This window comes from Saccostrea echinata, unplaced genomic scaffold, assembly GCF_033153115.1.
Source record: "Saccostrea echinata isolate AGI-Se365-2 ecotype Australia unplaced genomic scaffold, CSIRO_AGI_Sech_v1 ptg000039l, whole genome shotgun sequence".
Taxonomy (NCBI): domain Eukaryota; kingdom Metazoa; phylum Mollusca; class Bivalvia; order Ostreida; family Ostreidae; genus Saccostrea; species Saccostrea echinata.
In genome coordinates, this window is record NW_026889788.1 from 409,212 (window position 1) to 434,696 (window position 25,485).

At 32.9% G+C, this 25,485-nt stretch overlaps 1 protein-coding gene across 1 annotated transcript in view; it reads left to right on the plus strand.

The window, feature by feature from the left end:
- LOC133200374 (protein kinase C-binding protein NELL1-like) overlaps positions 1 to 25,142 on the plus strand; it is a 40,214-nt gene extending 15,072 nt beyond the window's left edge. The window contains exons 4-13 of the mRNA XM_061336187.1: positions 4,627 to 4,777; positions 7,846 to 8,116; positions 9,872 to 9,944; positions 10,323 to 10,363; positions 11,053 to 11,184; positions 13,409 to 13,502; positions 16,885 to 16,964; positions 20,532 to 20,643; positions 22,594 to 22,713; positions 24,660 to 25,142. Coding sequence (XP_061192171.1) covers positions 4,627 to 4,777; positions 7,846 to 8,116; positions 9,872 to 9,944; positions 10,323 to 10,363; positions 11,053 to 11,184; positions 13,409 to 13,502; positions 16,885 to 16,964; positions 20,532 to 20,643; positions 22,594 to 22,713; positions 24,660 to 24,910 — 1,325 coding nt within the window. The 3' untranslated portion in view covers positions 24,911 to 25,142. The remainder of the gene's footprint in view (positions 1 to 4,626; positions 4,778 to 7,845; positions 8,117 to 9,871; positions 9,945 to 10,322; positions 10,364 to 11,052; positions 11,185 to 13,408; positions 13,503 to 16,884; positions 16,965 to 20,531; positions 20,644 to 22,593; positions 22,714 to 24,659) is intronic.
- Positions 25,143 to 25,485: the final 343 nt, after the last annotated feature.

Below are 25,485 nucleotides of genomic sequence, written 5' to 3' on the forward strand. Positions count from 1 at the left end.
ATTTTCGGAGTGAAGGTAAATGATAATATCTAAATTGATCCGAAAAGATGATATTAATATATTCAGTTACCTATGTTTCTGAACTCAAAATTGCATATGCTAAAGCATCTCAGGAAAGGAATCATGGAAGCAGATATTTTCAATTGAAGTCATTATCTAGTTTATGAATGAATGTCCAAGGCAATTAAACTCTGCGCCTGCCTCTGAGCAGGTCCCGCTGTTAGCTTATTATCAGCTTGTATCCCATTTCTTTCATTCATTCATACTTTAAAGATTAGCAGAGAATTTTTAACCCAGAACTTTTTTGTGTGTGCTGAGGCTAGAATTTCAGGCAGTACGAGCAACTTGCTGATTATGCAGATGGCAAGAAATTCATTCATAAATTGAGAACACACTCAGCCTTTTTCAGTTACCATTAGTTTGCATGTTTTGCCAATGTTTTTCTTCAATTAGACAACATGGTGATTATTGTTGCAACATTGATGATTCTGGCAAAGCTATTGTTTGATCCTTCATTAACATGGAGGAGGGATGACCTGAACCCTCAAAGCAGACAAGTTGTTATATTAAAGAAAGCCAAATGCATGAACAGATTTTATAAGGATGTTGAAACAAGTTTTGTGAAACATGTACTATGTAAGTTTAAATTTATCATGGGTCCAAAGTATTCTCTCTAGAGAAGTGGACAGGCTTTTGCCTGTCCACTTCTCTAAAGTAGGCGAAAGCCTGTCCACTTCTCTAAAGAGAATAGGGTCCAAAAAGGGAACACAAAAATGGAAGAGTGGGCAGCATTGAGTTAATGTGACTTGAAATTAATTATGACTGAAGTCTCAAATGACAATTGAAGTAATCCAGAGAAACTGTCATACCAAATAAATTTGGCTGTGAAAACGCTCCCTCCAAGAGAATTGAGGCAAATTTGAGGAGCATATAGGAAAATTGTAAACAGAATACCTTGCAATTATCACCCATAATCTACAATTTCTAAACATCTTTCATTGCGTGGACACAGTGTCGTCAGATAGGTTATTTCTTGTACTTGAGTTGATAAGATCTTAATGATGATAATTGCTGGTAACATATTGTTGTCTGGGATGGTTCCCTTTGGGATTGGTCGGACAGGGTTATGTATGCCAGACACTACATTTCACCTCCTACTGGTGACTGATACGTGTCCATTCAATAATAAAACAAGCAACATGCTTCCAACATGCATTTTCTGATAGTGCCATGAAAAACAATCCCGGACGAGACAGATTTTTGCTATGTCTCAAGGACATAGCAAGCATTGTTGGAGAAAGTCCCCAATTGTAGAGGAATGCACCTCACACATGCAGCTTCTTTGCTGATACCTTTAACTGTGATGCTGTCTGACAGATGCTCTGATAGAACATTGATGTAGGTGGCAATTCTGCACCTGCACACAACAACATGCTGTATAGATGTCCAGATATTGCTCCCAGAAATATCCCTAGATCTGCAAAAAGTGATATGACCTGCTCACTAACTGGGTTAGGAAAAATTGCTACAGTGACTTGTCTTCTGTCGATGACATGAGCTATGGCGAAATGCTTGAATGTTTTATCTGAGGAAATACATCATTGAAATTACACAATATGTAAACATTGTTCTATCTTCATGTTGATTGAAAGAAAAAAATGTCAGAAATCAGCAAAATGTCTATGTAATTCTTGTGGTATGTGTGTACCAGTGAGAGTTGTAAGTTAACAAAAAGACAAAATTAAAATCAGCAAATATCCTGTTGATTTTCTTATTGATTGGGTTTAAAGCAGACATTTTGAAAGGGCAAAATGACATCAAAAAATTACATATATCGAAATTTAAAACCAAAATAAAAAAAAAAAAATAATTTAATGAACAAATCTTATTCATATTCTTTAACTTTTAAATATAAGTAAAAATTAATGAGATTTACTATTTTGTGTATAATGTTAACATTTTTATTTTCCAAAAATAATTTTACACCTTTTGTATTGTTGTTCCATACTTATAGTGTTTACATATAAAGTGTTTTACATTTATAATTAAATCTCTATCTCATGATAAACTTTCATGAATGGCTTTATTGATGTTCATAATAACAAGATGTGAGAATTCTCCTCTAAGTAAACTTGTTCTAAAGATGTACATTGGATTCCAGAACTCTCTAGGAAGGGCTAGTTTCCTTGGTTATGCATTTTTGTGGTTTTTGCCTTAATTAGAGCATTTGGTTGATGCCCAAAAGGTATTGCCAGCAGAAAAGAAAGAACTGCAGTATTAAACACCCTGCAGGTGTCTATAACTGCAGAGGTATAGAAAGAGGCCTTGTTGTTTCCTAATATTCATAAATTATCTGCTCATTATCTTCAGTGATTCTGACATTACCTTTGATATTTCTGTCCAGGTCTACTTGTATCAAATTTGTTTTTGCAACCTTGAGTTCTTGTCTCTGTACTGTTGTAGGTGGTTTCAGTCAGGTTAGTTGTACTTAGTGTCCAAAGCAGTCTTCAGATAATCTGATAATTGAGAGAAAGTATTGGAGAGATTTTAAAGAGAGAGTGAGATAAAGAAAAAATGAAAGAGAGTTCAACAGATGGAAGACAGAGAGGTTAAAATAATCATTCATGTTTCATATATATCTTTCATAGGTGTACTTTCTATATGGAGGAAGACAATTTAATTTTGACACAAAAAAAAAAATTATGCACTACAGCAAACTTCTGAAGTGGAACAAATAAAAAAAAAAATTATATTTAGAAAAGGGTATAGGGTTAGTTGAATTGGTAGACGAGTTCTTTTGCCATGGCTCTGTGATTTTTGCCCCATTGACGTAACATTTGATAACACGTACTCTTTATTTTTTCGGCATTTATCATAGGGACCTCCGCAGGTTAAGCAGTTCCATCTCTGTTTCTTGTCAGATCAAAGCCAGAATGAACCATCAACCCTACCATAACCTTTGTTCCTGGTATTCTGTTATGTCCCATCATATATATCACTTGGAAGGTCTCTCAGCTGCAAGACGAAATAAGAAGTATTGTAGCAAACACAGTTTATATTATAGCTGGCTCTTAATTGTCAAAATGGTGTCCTACTTGATGGACCACTAGTGTAGGAGGTTTATCAGAAAATATTTACGTATTTTGCGTACATATATGATTTTCCATGATAAAGTTATTTCCCCTGAACTGAAGCAGTTTGTTCTTTTTTATATAAATTTAATATTTTTTAATTTAAATTTAAATGACAGTTCAAATATAAATGTTATCCTGAATGTTAAAGTTCTGGTAATGAACTTTAAGCTTTATCAAAGTCATGTGAACTTTAATATACAAGTAGGCACCAAATTTTCATTCAAATCCAATGAATCCAAGATATTTTTTCTTTGATAATCAAATTTCCTTGAGAGATATTCTATTATTTTTGTCTTATCACAATTGATATCAAATTTTATTTTGTGTAAAATTAATGTTGGGGCATGATGAAGTATGTGGAGAAGAGATAAGATGTTCAAGGAGCAGATCCCCCATTCCCTGCTCCTGTGAGCAGTCAGTGTTGTATTGAAAAGGGGCCAAGAATAGTGCTCAAGATAACAGCCCATTATTATCTACATATTGGCTGATTAAGCAAGTTTAGAGGGAAGAGGGTGCAGGAAACTGTAAGAATGATTCTCCTACCTACACTGCATAAAATATGAGAAAAGGGAGGGCAGGGGGATTAAATTTTAGTATAAGTCAGTATGAGGTTTTAAAAATTACAGGAGCAACTTTTTAAAAAGAACTGATTTTGTAAGGAAGAATGTGCATGATTTTCAGTGGTTTGGCAATTGATGATTTAGCAATAAGGAAAAAGAAAAAAAAACAATTATTACAGATTCATTTACATTGGAAATGGAGCAGAAATAAGCCCATGAGTTCAGGAAAACTAGTAGTCCAGTATTTGAAGGTGACACATGTACATTAGTAAACTGCACACTGTAGAAGGATGCAGTCTCTAGGACAAAGGGGCTAAATCAAAAAGAATGCATTTTAAATGAAAGCTAAAATGCAAATAGACATTTAAATAGTTGAAGCAGAAGCAGTGATATGACTTGTAGAATTCTAGATATATGCTAGTATATAAATACTGCATGTAGTTGAGTGTAACATTGAAAATTTTCACCCCAAGAAAACCATTGTCAACCGAGGTGCAGCCGAGGTTGACAATGGTTTTCGAGGGGTGAAAATTTTCAATGTTACACTCAACTACATGCAGTATTTATTATATTATACTGAATGTTTTATACAAATACATATTACAGTGAACCTTGCGCGCATGAATTCTGCGCAGTCAATATTTTTTGGAATAACACCCGTCGTCAAGCAATGTTAACTGTTGCTACGCTGGTGGGCGTGGCTTCATTATTCAGCGGGTACATGTGTAATAGTGTTTTTTAACAAATGTTTCTCGACAAATCAGATTCAACTAATTTACATGAAAGTATAATATTGTTGAATGCATGTACTGGTTATGAAATTAATGTACTGGTTATGAAATTAATTGCTACAACATTAGTTATACTCAGAGTGTTCACCTGATAAAATAAATATTATATCATTTTAATGCATAATTCTTCTCTATTTTCAGATTCCAGTAGGAATGTAGCAGTTTCAGATAACTTGTTGAGGAAAGCTTTAAGGATTTTTAAAGACAATAGTGAATTAACTTTTTTAGCAACCATGAAGCAGGAAATAGGAAACTCTGGTAGCATTTTAGCTTTTTCTTCAGATATTTACAGGTATGTGTAAATTCAAACTTGTAAGTCCAAAAAAATTTTAAATGTAAAAAAATATTATTGTGGGGAAAAATTCATACAGTCAAACCTCTTATCTTGAACTTGATCAGGCCAAGGAAAAAACATTGAGATATATCCAGGGATTAAGGATATTGAGATTAAAACAAAAAGAAAAAGGGTTGGGACTTCCAATTCACCTCGACATATCCATGGTGGTTGAGATATTGATGTTCAAGATACCAAAGTTCAACTGTATGCTGTTTGCTTTGAAATACTTTTTAAAGTCGCCCAAGATGTACAGAGTCAAAAATGGATTATACATGTATTAGAGATAATTATTAATTAAATCATTTATTGTTATCATTGATTTGACTGTAAAGTTAAACATGCACTTCATTAACATAATTTTTTTTTTAAAAAAAGCAATTAACAGATTTTTTTTCTTCAAAATTTGTTCAGGCATTGCCCCATAGCAGTTCAATCTCCTTCAAGTTGGTCTTTTAATTATAATCTTTCTAATATTACTTTGAAGGAGTTGAATACAACTATCTTTTTTTCTGATCAACATTGAAGCTGAGCTACCCTCTCCTTGATATTAGAGATGTATATTCCCACTCTGGTAGATCGAGTCCCTAATTGAGAGTTGGGGGTTTCTTGTATAGGAGGTTAATTTATGTCAGACAGCTTGGTAGGAGATCTACTGTATCCGTGGCTTTTGTGTGATAGATTCGATGATAGGTTTTTGTCTTCTAATAGTCTTGGATTCGTGATATTGATATAAATCAGAGATTATGTGACGTTGAGATTTTATTGCTCATCTCAATTTTTTTTTTTTTCAAATTCAGAGGCTCTTCTTGAAATGTTAGCTTAGAACTGAAGTATAGACTTCTATTGAAATAGGCAATTGCTACATACTGTAATTTGCCCAAGATTTCATTTGTTGCAGTAAAATTGCTTCAATAAATTTCAAATTTAAAACAGAGATGTAATTGGAATAGTTTTGTCTTTGTGTGTTCCAGTTTAAGGAATGCACAGCACTTCCGGCCTCCAAACACATGACTGGATTATCGACCTTCAAGGTCAACTGTGTTAATTTCCATTGCCCCAAAAATGTGGCTCAAGCATAAAAATAGGCTTGCCTTTCGCTTTTTCTCGACACCAAAATAAACATTTAATCACTGGACAAATCTATGTGGGTGTGCTTCTAAGATAAAACTTGTGGATTTTTTTTTCTTTCTATTCCTCATTCTTATTTTAGGTTGTTTTAACTCTAATGACTGCAGTATTTTAAAAAGACCAAGAGCTTGATCTTTTTTTTAAGAACTCCGAAGATTATTGTCTGTGTTTTTTATAAATAAAAAGATAGGGAACAGGTCATATCTCTTTGTCTGCTATAACTTTCAGGTCAGGTAAAGGTGTGCCTCTTGCTTGATAGGAAGCCAGACTTGTAAAGCATTTTTTCCATCTTATATGTTTTCTAATTGCTAATCTTGTATAACGATAAGAACTCCTATATATATATACCTTTTGGAACGGAACTGTGCCGACACTGTGATCAACCTACGGTCAGATTGTTCTGAGGCGCGATTTTATCTGACTTGATTGTTTTTTCTGGCAATTGATACTTTTCCTAGCCAAACTGAATATCGGTGATTGTTAAAGCAGACTGGAGGTGCAGGATATTCAATGAGATTTGTGTCTCTGCCAAGTCAACTTAATCACTCTAATCAAATAAACAGGAATACAGCCAAAGAAACAAATTTGTACCTTTGATAAAGCATTTAAACAAGCAAATTCCTACATATCTGCAACATCAGCTGCTAAGTTATTCCCATTTGCTTCTTTGACATTAAATAATGGAAGGATGGTTCAAGAAAATAATTTTTCTTTCCAAGCTATGGGTCTTGTCATTTTTTAGTTAAAAATCTTTAATCTAGACTACTATGAGATCAAAATGAAGGAAGGCATTTTCATGTTCAGTCACAGGATTTGCTTCTAAATGAATGACATATAAGCCACCCCCCCCCCCCAAAAAAAAATTGTCTATGAAAATTCACATTCTATTTATGCATTTGTTGCTACTCGAAAGAAGAACTGAGGTCATTTACCAAAATTTTAATTGGGCTGTGTTAATGTTTTAACTTTGCAGCCACCAAAGTGCTTCCGGAGTTGTAGACATATTCTACTCTGTATCAAATTATAAAAGCTAGGCTTCACTGCCTTTTGAATTATCTTCATTCAGAAAACATGTAAGCTAGTTTCACGGTGCAATTTTGATTGGTGGTGTGGCTTTCAAGACTGGCTTTCTGGTTGGTCCATTGCTTTTTTTCAGATGATGATAGTGAATGGGATGAAATTTGACAAGGGGTTGCCTGCTGTTTAGTGTACCATAATTACTGGCACACGACAGGCTCTTCAAGTGCAAAAAAATGTACAACAGTAAAAAACCACAGCTGTCGCATCGCAGTGTTACAGTGCAATAAATTCCACAAGTCAGCAAAAAATGGTTTTGTGGTCTACCAAACCCTTATGTTTAGATTTAATATTTGGGGAAAAATAAATAAAACATAATAAAAAGATATACCTTGATATATAAGTGTCTGATAAGAGGCCTTTATCTAACTTCAAGCTACCTGAATTGAATGCATTTAAATTAATTTTAATTCTAAAATTTACAAATACCACCTTTCATTGTACAAGGTTATTGCTCGAGCTTGCATTTTTCAAAGTGAGGGACTTCAGATAGAAAGTTTGCAATTTTTTCATAGGCTGAATATTAACCACTCTTTTTGAGTACTGTATACAGGAAAATTTTTGCCTGTTTTATTTTTGCCCCTTTCGCCCTACTCACAGGTGGTTGAATTTTAAACGGGACGAATTCAAGGAGCACAGTATAATTTCTTAAACAGAACTGTTACTGGGCGAATTTAAAATGGGGCAAAATTGTTTGCAAGTGTGAAAGGGCAAAAATAACACAGGATGAAAATAACCCTGTATATGGTACCGGTCTTTGAAATAATTTTATGTGATTATTTTAAGTTTTTTGTATAAATGAGATTTAATTTTTGCAGGTTTTTTGAGATTGAAAGTAGTGGCCAACAAGATGAAATTCGTGTGCACTACAGACATGACCAACACCATTATGTTTTAACATTCCCATACAGACTAGCTGACAATAGGTGGCACAAACTGGCTGTGACCTTGACAGCCAATCATGTGACCATATTTGTGGACTGTTTGAAAATTTACGAACATGACATTCAAATCGTGGATCGTGTTCCACCATCGTCAAATATTCAGTTATTTGTGGGTCAGCGAAACAGGCAACATGCATTATTTAGGGTAAGTATATATTAAATATATAACCTTATAAAGAAAACATTGCTAAGATAATTATTATAAACACATTAAACATCAATTTTTTTAAATAAAGTATTTCATTTAAGTGACACAATAGGTTTAAATTAATATGATGAGAACTGCAATAAAAAATAAATGTAGCTGTCCTAATAAGGTCACCAAAACAAACAAACAAACTGTTAATGTTTTTATCAAAGCACATAGAGAATATAGAGGGAAGGGCAATAGGAAACATATGTGTAGTTGGTCAATGGTTTATGCTTTCATATTGCTGTATCTAATAATGCAATTAACTCATAAGTTATAGATATTGTTGAGCATCAGTGCAGTACTAGGAAAAGGTAGGCCTTGGAAAAAGGTCATGGAAGGGTATCCCAAATAATCTTTATTTATCTCTTGTTAAAGCTGGCTTAGAACTACAGAGAGTTACAATCGCTGGAAACAGGTTTGCTAACTATGAATGATGGTTTGAATTTTACCTCATGAGCAATTTTTTGTGGGCTTTTTTTTTTTTCAAAAAAAGAAAGATCACACCATCTTCAAATTCACATTGGTGAAAAAATGCTAGGTTTTAGATTAATTTAAAGAGAATATGGTACCTCATGACTCTTGGAATTCTTGACTGCTAAGTGTTCAAGGTTAGTGAAGTGTGAACGAAGAATGTCGGGATCACCTTAAAACGTGATGCAAATATCTGTCTGGAAAAAAAGACATAAACTTAGAAAACGCTCTCCCTCTTCATTCAGAATCGCATTTATTTGCCAAGCAGTGGCAATATTTCAAATTGTCTTTGACATAAAACAATCTATTTTTTAACCGGCATGGGTGATGCATCTTAAGACAAGCAAGATATGCAAGAGATCTTTTAAATATGTTGTTTACAGCCTTTAGTTTAAGGTTGTACCAAGAGCAGACATTGCAATTTCTAGAACCCATTAACAATTGATGGAATTAGGGAAAAAAATCTTGCTAGAGTGTTTTGTTCATAATTATTGTTTGTGAAAACTGTTTTTTCCTCTCATTTTTATATCTCATTGAAGAGAACTGTAATTTTTTTTCTATGTTCAAGAAGGATTATGAGCAAGTGTTGCATCCAAATCAAAAACATATCTGTAATCGTTAAAAAGCCCTTGCTTATTCTCAAGATAGTGATGACTTGTCAATGTACATCACATTTTTTGTTATAACAAAACTATTATAAAGTATATATTTTGTAACAGTTTCTAAGGTTGTTCTAATTATTGTGTCATTTATGATACATGTATATACAAATACTTGTATCAAAAGACCTTAGCTCTCCCACTTACCATATACTAATAATCCCTACGGCTTATATTCTAATGGGCTACTATTTATTTAACAGCAAAATCTTATTAAATCAATGATATATATTTCGAAATAAAAAAAAAGATTTCGCATGATATGCAAAAGTAATTTTTATTTTAAAAATTTAAAAGTAATTTTAGTTAAGTGCAGTAGTGCAATGGAATTTACATCGTTGACAGATTTTATAATGTCTTAAACGATGTAATTGAACTTCGGTATCCTGAGCAACAAATGTCTCAAATACCGTGGATATGTTACAGTCATTAAGAAGTTCTAACCCCCTTTCCTCTATGTATTTAATCCTCAATATCTCAAACTGTTGGACATCTTGAGGTTTTCCCTTTGTCCCATCAAGTTTGAAATAACAAGGTTTAACTGTAATATGTTATAGATTTTCTTCTGTTTTTGCAGGGGGGATTACAAGATGTACAAATAGTCACACAAGCTCATGGATATGTTTTACAATGTCCAAATCAAGAAACAGGTTTGTAAATAAAAAGTTAAAGCCTTGCCTAATTTATACTTAAAGCATTTTTATCTTAGATACAGTTGAACTACAGTATTTCGAACACTGATATCTCAAATACCATGGATATGTCAAAGTGATTTGGAAGTCCCAACCATGTATTCTTTTAAGTATTTTACCCTTGATATCTCGAATCCTCAGATATCTCAAAGTTTTTTCTTGATCCCATGGAGTTCGAGATAATGAGATTTGACTGTATTTTATTGGGATGTTTGTAAATCACCCATTGTAACAACCAAGAACTTCTTATTGGGTAATTCTTAAAAAAAAAAAAAAGTTGTGTACAATTTTAATATTTCATTTTAGATGATTAATCCATTTTATTTTATTTTTCAGATTGCCCAACATGTTCACAGTATCAAGCATTAGAAGAACAGGTTAAATTAATGTATTCCTTAAACCAAAATCTTTTATTAAAGGTAGGGTTGAGGTGAACAAATCCCCTTGCTTGCATGTCGCTGTTGTTTATTTTGACATTCATCAATGGGTTTTGTTCTGTTTTGAACCATGATGACCTCACTAGTTTTGAAGGAGAATATTACCTCCATCTTCAAAAGAGCTCAGGTCATTATAGGTCTTCTTAATACTTAATTGATCATTTGGTTTCTTATTTATTTATAGATGTGATTTCTTGCATTATGTCATATATACATTTTCACATATGATTTTATCATACTGTAAATGTATGTATTAAATTTTCATAGTACATGAAAGGTCTCTAATTCACATCAGTATGGTTTGCTGTATAAAGTAAAAAGGAAAATTGACATTTGTAACATGAAAAATCTATCTTATGTTAAAAAATACTAGTTTAAAAAAAAAAATGAAAGAAAAATCATTTACAGTGCTATTTAACAAAAAATGTATTAATTTAATGAGTTGCTTTGCTTATGGAAAGTGGTCATTTTAATGCATCTGTATATTTATGTTGCAGATTGTAGTTGCCACTGTATGGCAGGTTTTTAGTTTTTGTCTTGTGTTGTTGTCTAGTACTGGCAACTTCTTTATAATCTCATAAAGAACATTTTTTATGTCACTTCCTGACAAAGTTGTCTTGATTTTTTAGCTCCAGAGAGCAGAGAAGAGGATCAAAGAACTAGAGCAGTGTGAATGTCATAAAGGTTGTCGCTACAATGGGACGTCCAAAAAGGAGGGGGAGGTTTGGCACCCTGACCAGTGCACGCTCTGTGACTGTAAGGTAAGCTCAATGAAGGTTGTGGAAAAAAGGTGGGAGGGAACAATTTTTGTACTGTATTAAAATGTTTAAAAAAAATTCTTAGGGGCATTATTCATAGATTTTGCTCATTCACTGCACATATTAGATGCTTCATGTAGTTGCTGATAGTTTTAGTTTAAAGATCCCATTCATACGCCTCATTCCTCTCCTTTCAAACATGAACATGCCCTCTTTTCTCTTTCTACAATGGCTTATGGGTTCAAGGATGGGAATAAAGCTATTGATTTACTTTGATCTGAAAAAGTTGGGAAACGATTTCTGTATTGGACAGAGCTTGGGTTCACTGACCGATAAAAGCAATATAAACAAATGATGTTTTGGCAAATTCTGTGTGTTTAGAGATATTATGTATTTTGTTCAAAAATCACTTGTTTGACATATGTTGAATTGGGGCCAGAAAATAAAAGTGCTAGATTTTTTGCCTGCTTAGTGTAAATATTGAAAAATTTTGTTTAACATCTGGAAATAAAAAAATTGTTTGTAGTAATTTTGTGAGTATATTTAAATTCCAGGATGCATCAAGAAATAGATTTGCACCATATTACATCAGGAAAAATTGAGTCAATAAGCTTCATTTAGATTCTTCAGACAGTTCCTCTGCGTAGACTTTATTTTTACCTTTCATTGGCACCTCATCTTAATAAAAAATTACAATTTTGTTTTCGAGTCATAGTTCTTTTTAGACTTTATGAAAACTTTTGAGCCATAAATGATTATAAAATTTTTATATATAGAGAGAGGGTTGATTAGTTCTCTAAGTTTTTGCTTTCCATAGAATGTACATTATGGAGAGGGCTCATATAGGCAAAGCCTGCTACCCAATCTACTTGTGTTTTTTTTTTTACATAATGAAATACCGTATAACGGGTATTTTCTGCGGTTGTCCAATTTTTGCGGAATTTTGCGGATAGGACAAATCCGCAAAAATTACAATCGCAAAATATTTTTCAATATTTCTTCAGATATATATTTTATACACGCAATTATAATAAGTTGTGCGTATGTCACAGGATTCTCATAAACGCAAGAAGCTGCGTACTGGATGCAGCAAAATTATTTGGGATGCAAGGTTCTTAAAAACGATGCGTCCGCAGACTCATGAGTGGACACGTCCTCGTTAGCGAGAATATTCGGGTGTCATCGAAAGTCGAAGATTTTAGATGTCACTCAGGATTTGTCCAAAACATATTGAATCAAAACGGTCCTGTAAATGATATCAATTTCATAATTTTATACAAAAGATCTTTTCTTGTACCTATTTCTTTATTTTATACGGATATGCATGTAGGCCTACATGTAAATGACTAAAAGAGATTTCGCAATTATTCGCCCAAACTCCGATAGCTGCAAACAACACATATTAGCTTTTCTTTCTTTCTTTAACACTTTTTTTCAATCTTGTGTTTTATCTTGAGACCATAATTACTGCTTGTATACACAATGTGGCTTGATTGTCTCGTGAATTTCACTCAATGCAGACGACTGACAGGATTAGTTACGCCTCATTGCACATGGCACCTGTGATTGTATACGGTCAACTTTAGGTTACCTGATTATGCAACTGTTTGTTTGAGCTTAAAATATAAACACCAGGTTAATTTTGATGGCAATTAACTATAAGTGTATTTTTAGAATATGGCTTGGATGCATTAATTATCTATATATTTAAATATTTTAATAGATTGCATAAAACGTTTGTTACAATGTAGAATAAAGATTTTTATTGTTGTTTGGGTGGACTGATACTGTAATAATTCATTTCAATTGGGACTCGACATAATTGTACAAAGACTAACTAAAAGATAGTAGTTTAATTAAGTGAAATAGCTTAATACCAGTTCTCATGCACCTTTGATCAATATGCCTCAATGAATTTATAAAACGTAAACATGGCAGCTATCTGATAATTCTTAGAATTTGGTGATCATACCCAGTATATATTTTTTTGCGGTATAATGCAACCGCAGAAATTGAAAACGCAGAAATTAATTTGCTATCATTTAGGGGTTAAATCGCAAAAATTTCCAACCGCAGAAAATACCCGTTATACGGTATGTTCAAATCAAATTGCTTTCCATAGAATGCACATCACAACAATGAAGCATTATTTTGTATGCTTCTTTTGGCATTTGTATCTCGTATGTTTCTAATATGTAGATAAGTAAAGTCTTACTGTATGTTTCAGAATGGGACTGTACAGTGTAGGAAGACTGACTGCCTCCCTGCCCCCTGTGATCACCCTGTATACATAGAAGGAAAGTGCTGCCCTCTATGTATGAGTAAGTACAGGTGTCCTCAGAGTTGTCACAGCTTCACTGCCATGTTTACAGGGAGAAGTAGAGGTCACACGAGTTCATATAAAATTATATATTTCACATGATTTTGAACACTGTGCATAGGAAAAGACAGTATATGAAGAACAGGTGCTGTATGAGTTGATAGAGGTTCACATGAGTGTTATCATATGAACACAATGATGAGCTCATTCTGAGTAGGTAGAGGTGTTACTTGATTTCACATTATGTAAAGGAAGGAAGTTGCTGCCCTATCTATTTGAGTAAGTACATGTCTCGATCTGTATTAATAAGTTGAGTTGTCATCAAGTTCACTTGAGTTTGACTGTGAATACTGAATGCAAGGGGGGACATTTTTGTCATTTCAGAGTAAGAAAGTGCAAAACATACACAAACTTTGCACATTGTGAGATATTTTAATTGAATGCATTCATAATTATTGCAGCCCGGAGGACCGGGCTGCTCTATACATATAAGTTTAAGTGTTAGTATATGGGGATTGAGGTGGGAGAAGTTATTCAGAATTATCCTCCGGGCTGCTCTATACATATAAGTTTAAGTGTTAGTATATGGGGATTGAGGTGGGAGAAGTTATTCAGAATTAAAGGTTTTCTAAACATTAAAAAGATTGTTAATCAGAATGTTCTTTCCCTTTATAAATTACGAGATACACAATATATTTACTTCCATAAAGTGAATCTGTAAAAATATATATGTTTTTCATATTTAATATATAAAGTTGCTTATCATTTACTATCGAAAAAACGACAGGTCCCTTTTTTTAGAACATCGAATTTTACTTATCGCATATAAACGTAAAAACGTACTTTACACAGTTCGTGTTTTATATTCTTAAAGTGTATCGTTTTTGTTCGATTTTCATCCGACTATAAGTTTTTAAAATATTCTCGACTATCGTCTCCATCATTTAGACGCATGCCTTTTTCACACATATCGAAGCAGTTTGATGATCAAGACTCATTTCCATTGTTTACTTTATTTATTTCCCGGGCGACAATTGATGGTTACATCAATGTTTTCTTGTTTCAATTGATATGATTTATGTTCACATGAGCATATATATGACAGAGGTTCATATGAAAGCAGATAAGCATCATATTCTAATAGATGTACATTTGATATTAAGTGTACTTCATGAGCATTGTTACAATAATAATTCCATTTCAGATTAATTTTAGCCTACATTTACATGACTTTTTTTCATGTTACACTTATTTACAGAATTTTTACTTTTTTCTTTACTGTTGATAAATTCTGTTTTGATTAGCTGGGTGTACAAAGAGAACATATATACATCATAAATTGAGTGAAAAATGACAAATGAAAATTCCAAAGCTTTGATTTTTATAAGAGTAAGGATTTTATGACTATGCTGGAACTACAGAAGATTAAAAATCTTTGTTCCCTAATTTTGATGAGCAGTTTTTCAAAGACTTCTTCAAACAGAACATGTTGAAAGAATTAAGGAAAAATTAAATAAAGGAAGGCAGTTTTAGTCTCTAGGATATGAAGTGTGTCAAAATAAATTACTCTGAAGTTTCATTTTGTTATCTCCAGAATATAAACACCATTTTATTATTGTTTCTTCTTCAGTGAAGAGTGACAATTTCTGGCAGAATTTTATTCAAAGAATGAGGAAAATACTGATAAAAATAAGGAATTTATATAAAGGCTGTGGAAAAATATTTTAATGCAGTGCTCATGCACAGTTCCCTATGATATAAGTGTAATTAATGAAAGAATATGAGCAGTAAGCACGCTTCAAATTTAGGATGATTTTGCAATGAATGCATGGCTGTACAGCAAAATATTTTTCCCCAGTCAGATTATTACATAATGTTACAAACTTTTGAGAAAAAAATAATATAATTTATCATAAATATATTTTATGCCACTCGTAAAGTTTACGACTTTTCTTGCACATCCTTATCGAGTTTTTGACATCTGCTTGTGGAACCGCCACACTAAAATTTGAGTGTTTTCACATAGATTTTAACCCTCACAATAGGTATTCATCATTATTTCCCCCTGTTACCACCCACAGTTGTGTAATATATAAGAAAATGATGGGCATTCGGAGGAATCATATATTTTCAGTTTACAACAGTTTTAGCTGTCAGTAAAATTACATTTTATGTCGATGTTATGTAGGAAAGGTCGTAATGTATAATTCCAGTATCTTTTGTTCTTTCTGGGGAGCACTTGTAAAAAACGTAGTAAAATGAGTGAAAAGGCAGGAAATGATGTTGAATTGTTGGTGAAGAGTAATGGAGATTGTACAGTAGTGATGGCCATAAAGTCATGTTTTTTTTATGAATAATTTATTTTTTGAGAGAATAGCTGTTATTTTCTGTCAGAGATTAAGATATATAGCTGAGAAGAATAAAATATCATCAAGTAAGATATTTCCAAGTTATTGGTTTGGTGCTTTGCTCAGCAATTGATTTTATATGAATAATTGATTTTATACTTAAAAAATACAAAAACACACACATAGACATAAAAGAGAATTGGGAATACAAAGAATTTTTCTTATTTTTTTAAATTTTGATTATTTCTTGTTTTTCTGCTGTCTGACAGAATATTATGCATTCATACAATCAAATTATTGTGAACTACCTGATCTGAAAACAACTATTATTTCTATAGATCTTAAAATAATTAAGATTAGTACATACGTACTTAAATTGTAGGCAGACAAACAAATGGACAAAATACGGTAGTGCTAGTACAAAAAAGCCTTGAATATTCTTTGCAAACTTTAATTGTCTCAGTTTAAATGTTATATACTTAGACCAACCAACCCTCCCTACACATAAAATCCTTTTACCACAATTTTTTCTATTGCCAAATCTTTTATTAAAAAAATTCCTTCATCAGATCTAACTCTACAAGGTGGTACATATAATAGTAAAGTGTATAATCAAGACTAGCAGTAAGGTATTGCTACACTGTGTTGGTTTAGAAGGCGGGAGAGCTGCAGCTGTGATTGGGCTGACGTCACTAGACTGTTATCTATTGTGTTCCATTCATAGCCCTACACGAGGCACCTGTACAGACGCATCGCGCTGCCAAGTCTGTCAATGTGCAACAAATATAACATCACATTTAGCAGTACATTTGCAGAAAATACAGAAAATTCGAAATATTAATAAAAGGTTTCAAATAGGTCAATAAAGAGTCTAGACACATTAGCCTTGTTTCTTCATACATTTAGCTCTTTTAAGACTTGATTATGGTTATTGGTCGAAAGTGAAGCAAATTACAGACTGATATATATCACTACTTTTTGTCAGAAATGAATGTAATTGGTACAATTTGAATTGATGTATTTTCTTTTTTACAGCCAACTGTTACTTCGATGGAAAGTATTACCATCATGGAGAGAGTGTCAGTCCAAAATTGTGTGTCACCTGCACATGTAATGTAAGTCTATGTCACTTGTACATGTAAGTCTGTGTCACTCATACATGTAATGTAAGTCTGTGTCACCCGTACATGTAATGTAGGTATATGTCATCTGCACATGTAATTTAAGCCTGTGTCACTTGTACATGTATTGTAAGTCTGTGTCACTTGTAATGAAAATATGTGTCAACTGTACATGTAATAAAAGTGTGTGTCACCTGCACATGTAATGTATGTCTGTGTCACCTGTAAATGTATTGTAATTCTGTGTCACCTTTACATGTAATGTAAGTCTGTGTCACTTGTACATGTAATGCAAGTCTGTCTTACTTGTACATGTAATGCAAGTCTGTGTCACTTGTACATGTAAACCTATCACCATTGCATGTAAGTCTGCCTCACTTTTACATGAAATGTAAATCAATGTCACTTGTACATGTAATGCAAGTCTGCATCACCTGTACATGTAACTGCATCACCTATACATGTTTTGTAAGTCTGTGTCACCTATGAACATTTAACTATGTGTCACCTATACATGTACTGTAAGTCTGTGTCACCTATACTTGTACTGTAAGTCTGTGTCACCTATACATGTACTGTAAGTCTGTGTCACCTATACTTGTACTGTAAGTCTGTGTCACTTATACATGTACTGTAAGTCTGTGTCACCTTTACTTGTACTGTAAGTCTGTGTCACCTTTACTTGTACTGTAAGTCTGTGTCACCTTTACATGTACTGTAAGTCTGTGTCACTTATACTTGTACTGTAAGTCTGTGTCACCTTTACTTGTACTGTAAGTCTGTGTCACTTATACTTGTACTGTAAGTCTGTGTCACCTTTACTTGTACTGTAAGTCTTGTCACCTATACATGTACTGTAAGTCTGTGTCACCTATACTTGTACTGTAAGTCTGTGTCACTTATACTTGTACTGTAAGTCTGTGTCACCTTTACTTGTACTGTAAGTCTTGTCACCTATACATGTACTGTAAGTCTGTGTCCCCTATACTTGTACTGTATGTCTGTGTCACTTATACTTGTACTGTAAGTCTGTGTCACCTTTACTTGTACTGTAAGTCTTGTCACCTATACATGTACTGTAAGTCTGTGTCACCTATACTTGTACTGTAAGTCTGTGTCACTTATACTTGTACTGTAAGTCTGTGTCACCTATACATGTACTGTAAGTCTGTGTCACCTTTACTTGTACTGTAAGTCTGTGTCACCTATACATGTACTATAAGTCTGTGTCACCTACACATGTACTGTAAGTCTGTGCCACCTATACAAGTACTTGAAGTCTTTGTCACCAATACATTACTGTAAGTCTGTGTCAACTATACATGTACACCTATACATGTACTGTAAGTCTGTGTCACCTATACATGTACTGTAAGTCTGTGTCACCTTTACTTGTACTGTAAGTCTTGTCACCTATACATGTACTGTAAGTCTGTGTCACCTTTACTTGTACTGTAAGTCTTGTCACCTATACATGTACTGTAAGTCTGTGTCACCTATACATGTACTGTAAGTCTGTGTCACCTTTACTTGTACTGTAAGTCTGTGTCACCTTTACTTGTACTGTAAGTCTGTGTCACCTTTACTTGTACTGTAAGTCTGTGTCACCTATACATGTACTATAAGTCTGTGTCACCTACACATGTACTGTAAGTCTGTGTCACCTACACATGTACTGTAAGTCTGTGTCACCTTTACTTGTACTGTAAGTCTGTGTCACCTATGTACATGTAACTATGTGTCACTTATACTTGTACTGTAAGTCTGTGTCACCTTTACATGTACTGTAAGTCTGCAATTGCAACACTTATCCATCACCTATCCATGTAATGTAACTCTGTGTCACTTGTACTTGTTATGTAAGTCTGTATCACCTTTGCATACACCATAAGTTTGTGTCACTTGTACATGTATTGCAATTCTGTCTCACTTGTACATGTAAATTTTGTTACTTGTACATGTGATATAAGTTTTTGTTACCTCTACATGTTAGTTTTTGTAACATATACACTTAATGTAAGTTTTTGTTCTATATATATCTAGTGGATATATATGTCACTATTCATGTAATGCAAGTTTTTTCCACCTTTACATATACAGTGTAATGTAAAATTATCCCAACTGACCAAAAACAGGTTAGATCCTATGTCTTAGTAAACTTTCAATAAAAAAAAATATTTGGGCACTCTCAGGATTATGAATTAAGGGGCAAGACTTTGTTGTATATTACTAAATGGTAACTATCCAGATATTCTGTTATTACAGTATTTGAGATATGTTTGATTGTATTTACGTAAATACTGTAATAAAAATAAAAATTCAAAGGAAACAATCTAATCAGAATACATTTCCTGTGCTTTCTGATATTTTTTTTATGTGATTTTGAAGATTTGAAAAATTAATTCTCATCTTTTGATCTCCAGTTCCATTATGACGTAATTATTAATTAAGAAAATTTTGAAATATAAGAAGAAACGTGGAAATATTTTATCCAGAAAAAGGAAACCTGTTTCCTGCAAACAAACAGCTGTTCTGGACACCTTTTGTGAAAGATGTTGAAGTTGTTTGATAATTTTCATCTCTAGTATATCTACTTTTCTAATTAGAAAATGGTCTGTGAAGTGATATTAAAAGGGGGAATTACTTTTTACATATACTTAAGTGATAATACAGAGGCCAGGTGTTGCGTATGAAAATAAACACATCTTTGCTTTTCACTCTTATGTAAGTAAAAAGAATATGAAAGTGAAGTTAGCTTTGTGTGGTGAAAACAACAAGTTAAAACATAAATTATGATATTTAAGGAATTTTCTTCCTGTATCTTCAAACCTAAATCATTGATATTGTAAGAGTGCCTTGTATCTCAATGTATATAGATATACAGATTACAGCTCTTCAATCAAAGTTGGATTTCCTCTTTTCCAAAGTGAAATAAAAAGAAATTCCTCGATTCTAAATTTTCTAACAATGAGAAGAACCTAGTGATATGTGCTTTGTTCATACAAAGAGCTACTTTTGGATTCAAAAGACCATGTGCCACAGTGACATACACATTTGTGGAAGGAATGCTTTTATATGTGTACTTTGAGTGAAGAATTATGTAATACAAGTCAAAACCTCCTTAAAGAGGGTTAAGTGCTTGTTATTTTGGTCTTTGTTTTGTCTTTTAGATGTCTATTTTTTAAAAAATTTTGAATTATGATAACTGGTTTCAATCAACATATATCTTATAAAAATCACAATCAGAAAAATTTTGGTCTATATTAATTAATCCATGATGAACCTTCATGCATTATCAGATCAGTACGCCCTTTACTCTTCATTGTAATATCAGAGAGGCAAAACAAGCCAGCTATTTTACCCAATATATTACATATTTTGCAAACTTTAATTTTCTGTCCACAAGGTGTACATTAATTTGTGTACATTTTAATCATTTTTTTTTATTCATATGAGTCCTTTACTTTCCTTTATAGCTGCTTCCTTGACTCTTGTGTGTGTGGAGATAATAAAGACATATGTAAGCTTTAATGTATTATTTTTTTTTTCCTGGTACTTTAGGATGGCAATATGGAGTGCGAGAAGATGGACCTAGAGGTTAGCTGTCCCAATCTGAATTGTCCTGAAGAGAAAAGACTGCACATCGAGGGGGAGTGCTGCCCAGTTTGTAAGGGTAAGTCCAAGTGGTGGGGATATAAATAATCATTCAGAGGCTGCAAGGCTGGATAGGGAAAAGGAAGTCTTTTTCTCTCCAAACTATAAAAAAGTTTTTGGGGGAATCTGTTGCTAAGATATGCCTTGACAGTTTTGAAGAACATAATGACATTTTCAGATGCTGAGTCTTTGCTATGATATCATCAAGTCCTTTATTGGAAGACTATGAAGACTATAAATATAATCTTGGGATTTCTCAGGCAGTCATTTACTGGAAATTCACAATTTTGGCATTAGTCACAACTGTTATTTATTCATTTTCTCTTGCAAAATTTGCAATCTCTGACAGATTTAATAAACATAGACCATTCTTTGACATAGTCATTTTACCAAAAAATCTACCCTTCTTTCTTCAGAAGCTCATAGCTTTTTATAGTTAGTCATCAAATTTTGATTCAATTTTCTCACTATTATGCATGCAGAGTGGCTGCATCTGCAGTTCTTGTTCAGGTTTTGAGACATTTGGTTATGTCATAGTCTAGACTATCAGTCTCTTTTGGAATCCCCATTATTCTATTCAGTCCCTTATGCTGAAAATGACTCACTGTACGAATTGCAGGAATTTGATTTGACACTTTGCAGGGCAATATTGCCACATTTAATAGATCCTTTGGTGGTTTGCTTGAGTTTATTATTGTCCATCAGAATTTAGACAAACTTGCTTTGCAAAAGAGATTTATTGACACGGAGAAGATCCGAGCTGTCTAAAAGGTTGGGAGATTATCAGATAGTTGGGGTGTTAATGCATTTCCTTTGAAGATTTTTCTCAGGAGCATGTGAACTTTTTTGCTCCATGGATGAAAAAGTCAGTCAGAGTTCATCAAATTCTAATAACTATTGGAGATGGGTAATCTGTATTAGATTTACAGCTTTTCAGTCAATTGAATTTGTTGGTGATAAATTCTGACATTGAATGAAAACCAAGAATGATCTTCAGAGAGCCTTGGGTTTGTTAGTATTAGTGTAGCATATAGTTCACACAGAATGATCCAGCACCTTGATATGAAGTTTTTAGTAATAAAGTTACAGCAAAATTTAAACCACATAGCCATATTATTATTATTATTTGTTAATTAATTAATTTCATTTAGAAATGAGCATAAAAAAGGTTCAGTTTTAATCAAAACAAATGTAAATTAATCATCAGTGTTGCCCTTTGTAAATTTACTTCTGGTAGCAATCTATAATTATTACTGCAATTTAAATTTAGGGATTAACATCTTTCTCACAATATTAAGACTATAAAAAAGCTTTATTCTCAAAAGTTATTCCTATTTTGTGCTTTCTCTGATCTTCCCCCAAGTGAACATTTTACATGATTATATGATGGAATCTCCATCTGCTAGCATCACTTAACAGCTCAGTTCCTCATGGGACTAATAAACTGATGTAAGACTGTCTGTCCAAACCAAAAGGAAGAGAAATGTGTCATGTTGCCCAGGCTTTTAAGTGAAGGCAGACAATGTCAAGGAAACATGACTCATATCTGGTTATAAGAAGTCTGTATAAATGGGGATCAATACTTTTGGGGAATATTAGGGGGTCGTTAGGTATATAATTTATTGGGAGACCAATTGACCATTATATAGTAGCTAGAACATGCATTTTACAAACAAAACAAATCATTTTTCAATATTTTTCTTTGAAAGTACATTTAGACTTCAAAGAAAGGTTTTTAAGATGGTTTGCACTAGATTACTTGCAGAGAAATCAAATTATGCTCACCAGTGCACTGATAATATGTGTAATCTCGAGCAAGAGAAACATTTTCTATACATTTGTAGTGCAAATTATTTGTGTATCCATTAGTACATTGTTGGTAAATCATATTTATATGCAGATAATAAACATTTTTACATGAATTAATGTGTGTATTATATTTGATTTGTGTTTGGTTCTATTCCAATAGGTACAGATTTCTGTGGCCTTGGCAACAATTGCCACTCAAATGCATCCTGCATTAACTTGTCAACCAGGTTTGCCTGTCAGTGTTTACCGGGATACCGTGGTGATGGTGTCCATTGTGAAGGTAAATTATTCAAAACCCAACATCTTTAGCAATTTTATTGAAATTATTTTTAAGACAAGTGTTCCGTTTACAAATAGTGTAACCTGAAAATATGCATTTTAACAATTACTTTATAAAAAATACTTAGGAATTGGTGAAAATATAATACAGTGAAAACTTTTTAATCCAACATCTGTGCAATCCGTTTTACTGTGAATTCTGACCTATATTGTCATTCCAATTTTTCTATTTTCTGTATTCTTTACACTGTGTAATCCAACAGCCTATTTATTCCGACACAAAATTTGTCTCCCAGTGCATGTCAGATTAGACAGGGTTCAATGTACATGTATGATAAAGGTAAAAGAAACAAGAGGTATTGCAGTCTCTACATAAACCCTTATTATTATGATCAAATTCTGAACTTTGTTTTAAGGTTCAGAAACTTTTAACGTGAATCCGACTCGAGATCATAATTAAGAAATTGAAAGCTGTAACTTTTTATGATGTATATGCACTCTACCATGTAAAATATGTTACACACCACTTCATATCAATCAGAGCCTGAACTTTCACTGTGTATGATATTAAATAACAATATTCGGTGCAGACAGCCAGTAGGAAATTTAGACTGTCTGCCAGTAAGATATTGGGTTTTTATTAAATTACAACAATAAATTTCCTTCACTAAGTTTTTCACACTTTTGTAGCAGTCTCACCTCCCATAATGCATGCCAAATGGTTAAAATGTAGGTCAGTATGATTCTAAGAATATTGAAGATTGCCAAAATTACTGGATTTCCTCTGTCTTTGATATATATCCAAGATGTAGGATTTTAAGATTGGTTTTTAACCACACTGAGTATAACCTTGTTAAAAAAAATAAAGATATATCTAGAATCAAAATTGTTGATGAAATGTTCTGATTGACTTCCAATTCCCCCTTTTTGTTGCTATCCCAAGACCTTTTAATATAACGATAGGAGCTGATATATTTATATGGCCAGTGCAACTCTTCTGTTTGAAGGTCACATGTAGAAAAAGGGATGAACTGATTGAGGATGGGTGTACAACAAAGAAATAAAGAATTAATAACTGTGTGATCAAGTTTTGCAATTTTTTTTTTCGACTGAATGTCTACTGAATGGGCATTGAAGTTTCTGAAGGCAGTGGTTCCCACTGCAAACCATTCACCTCTGGTTGGATAAGCAATCAAATTTATTACATTACCACAGATAACTATCTGTTTCTCACCATGGTTTTACTGTCAATGAGAATATTCCCAAACCACAAGAAGAATGAGACTAGCCCCATTGAGTTTTAATAGGGAAATTATCGCTACTAATTTCAGTCCCACTGGTAGCAGTTATTTCAAGGAGAAAAGGATATAGGAGTATCACCAGTCTGAATGGTGGCTTAAAAGATAAACTGATTTAATACAGTTTTGAGATGAAAGTGGTTCATATATTATCCGAGCAAAAAAATGATGTGTAGAGTTATAATTCCAAAGGTTTTAGATAAAAATGTGCTAATGCTCATTCTTTTTGTGTATTAACGCAGGTACAGTGCTGAGTTTTTGGGAATATTAAGATAATATTTGAAATTGTACATGTGCTAGCTGAGACATTTTAATTTAAGCCAGTTACTTTCTGGGTGACCTTGTGAAACAACCTTCAAAAAAAGTAATTTATTGCAGATGTATGGGAATTAAGTAAATAAAGATATTTTGAAAAGAATTAAGAAATATTTCCAAAGGTTTTAATAAAATTTCTAATAATATGCATGTTTAAATATTGAACCCCCCTTTTTTCTAAAAAAAAAAAAAAAAAAGAAATACGAGTTGAGAGAGTGACATAATCTGATTTAAAACTAACATCGCCAAGTTACACAATATTTCAGGTTCACTTGCCTATTAAATTTGGTTGCAATTGACTCAAACATTCACCAAAGGTATTTTCGCATTTCAGATGTTGATGAATGCCTAACAAAAGGAGGAAAATATGGTCACCATTGTAATGGTCAAACCATTTGTGAAAACACAGTGGGGTCATACTTATGCAAGTGTCCCTCTGGTCATATTCCAGAGGATCCTTATAACTGTACAAGTTCAGGCTACGATTTTTCTAATTCAGCCCCAGGAAGGGAAAGTGATGGAACTTTGCTAATGACATTCTGTTCCCTAATCCTGGTGATTTTGTGGGTTTCTGGTGTCAGATAATGGTGCAATCTGCCATTAGATTAAAACGTTGTTATGACCATGATTCTGAGTATGAGCAGCCATCTTTCTTGGTTGGTTGCGCAGAGTGTTCATGTGAATACGAAATGTTCCATCAAGAAAAATTCCATTTTTTAAGCCTATAAAACAGTTGATTTTGATTTAATTAAATGCAGAAGTGAAAGCCTTTTGTTACTTTGTGATTTTTCTTGCTTGATAGCTAGAAAATGTGGCTGATAAAGCATCAATGTATTTTGTAATATTCAATCATAATTTTACCGATAAAAATGAGTAGAAATTAACATAATTATATATTCAGAAACATGTAGATATAAAATTATGTAAAAACTTCATGCATATTCCATAATCAAGAAATAAATATTGTGACTGTTACTTGCACTGTTGTTTATTAAGAATTAATTTGTCACTGATGATTAATTGATACATTACGTATTATTATGTATAATATGGTATGGCTGTATGATGTTCATAGTTCATTTGTTGGAGAAATGGAATTATTTTTTATTACTACATTTGTGATATAAATGTTTGAATGTTATGAGGTTAGATTGATTGGC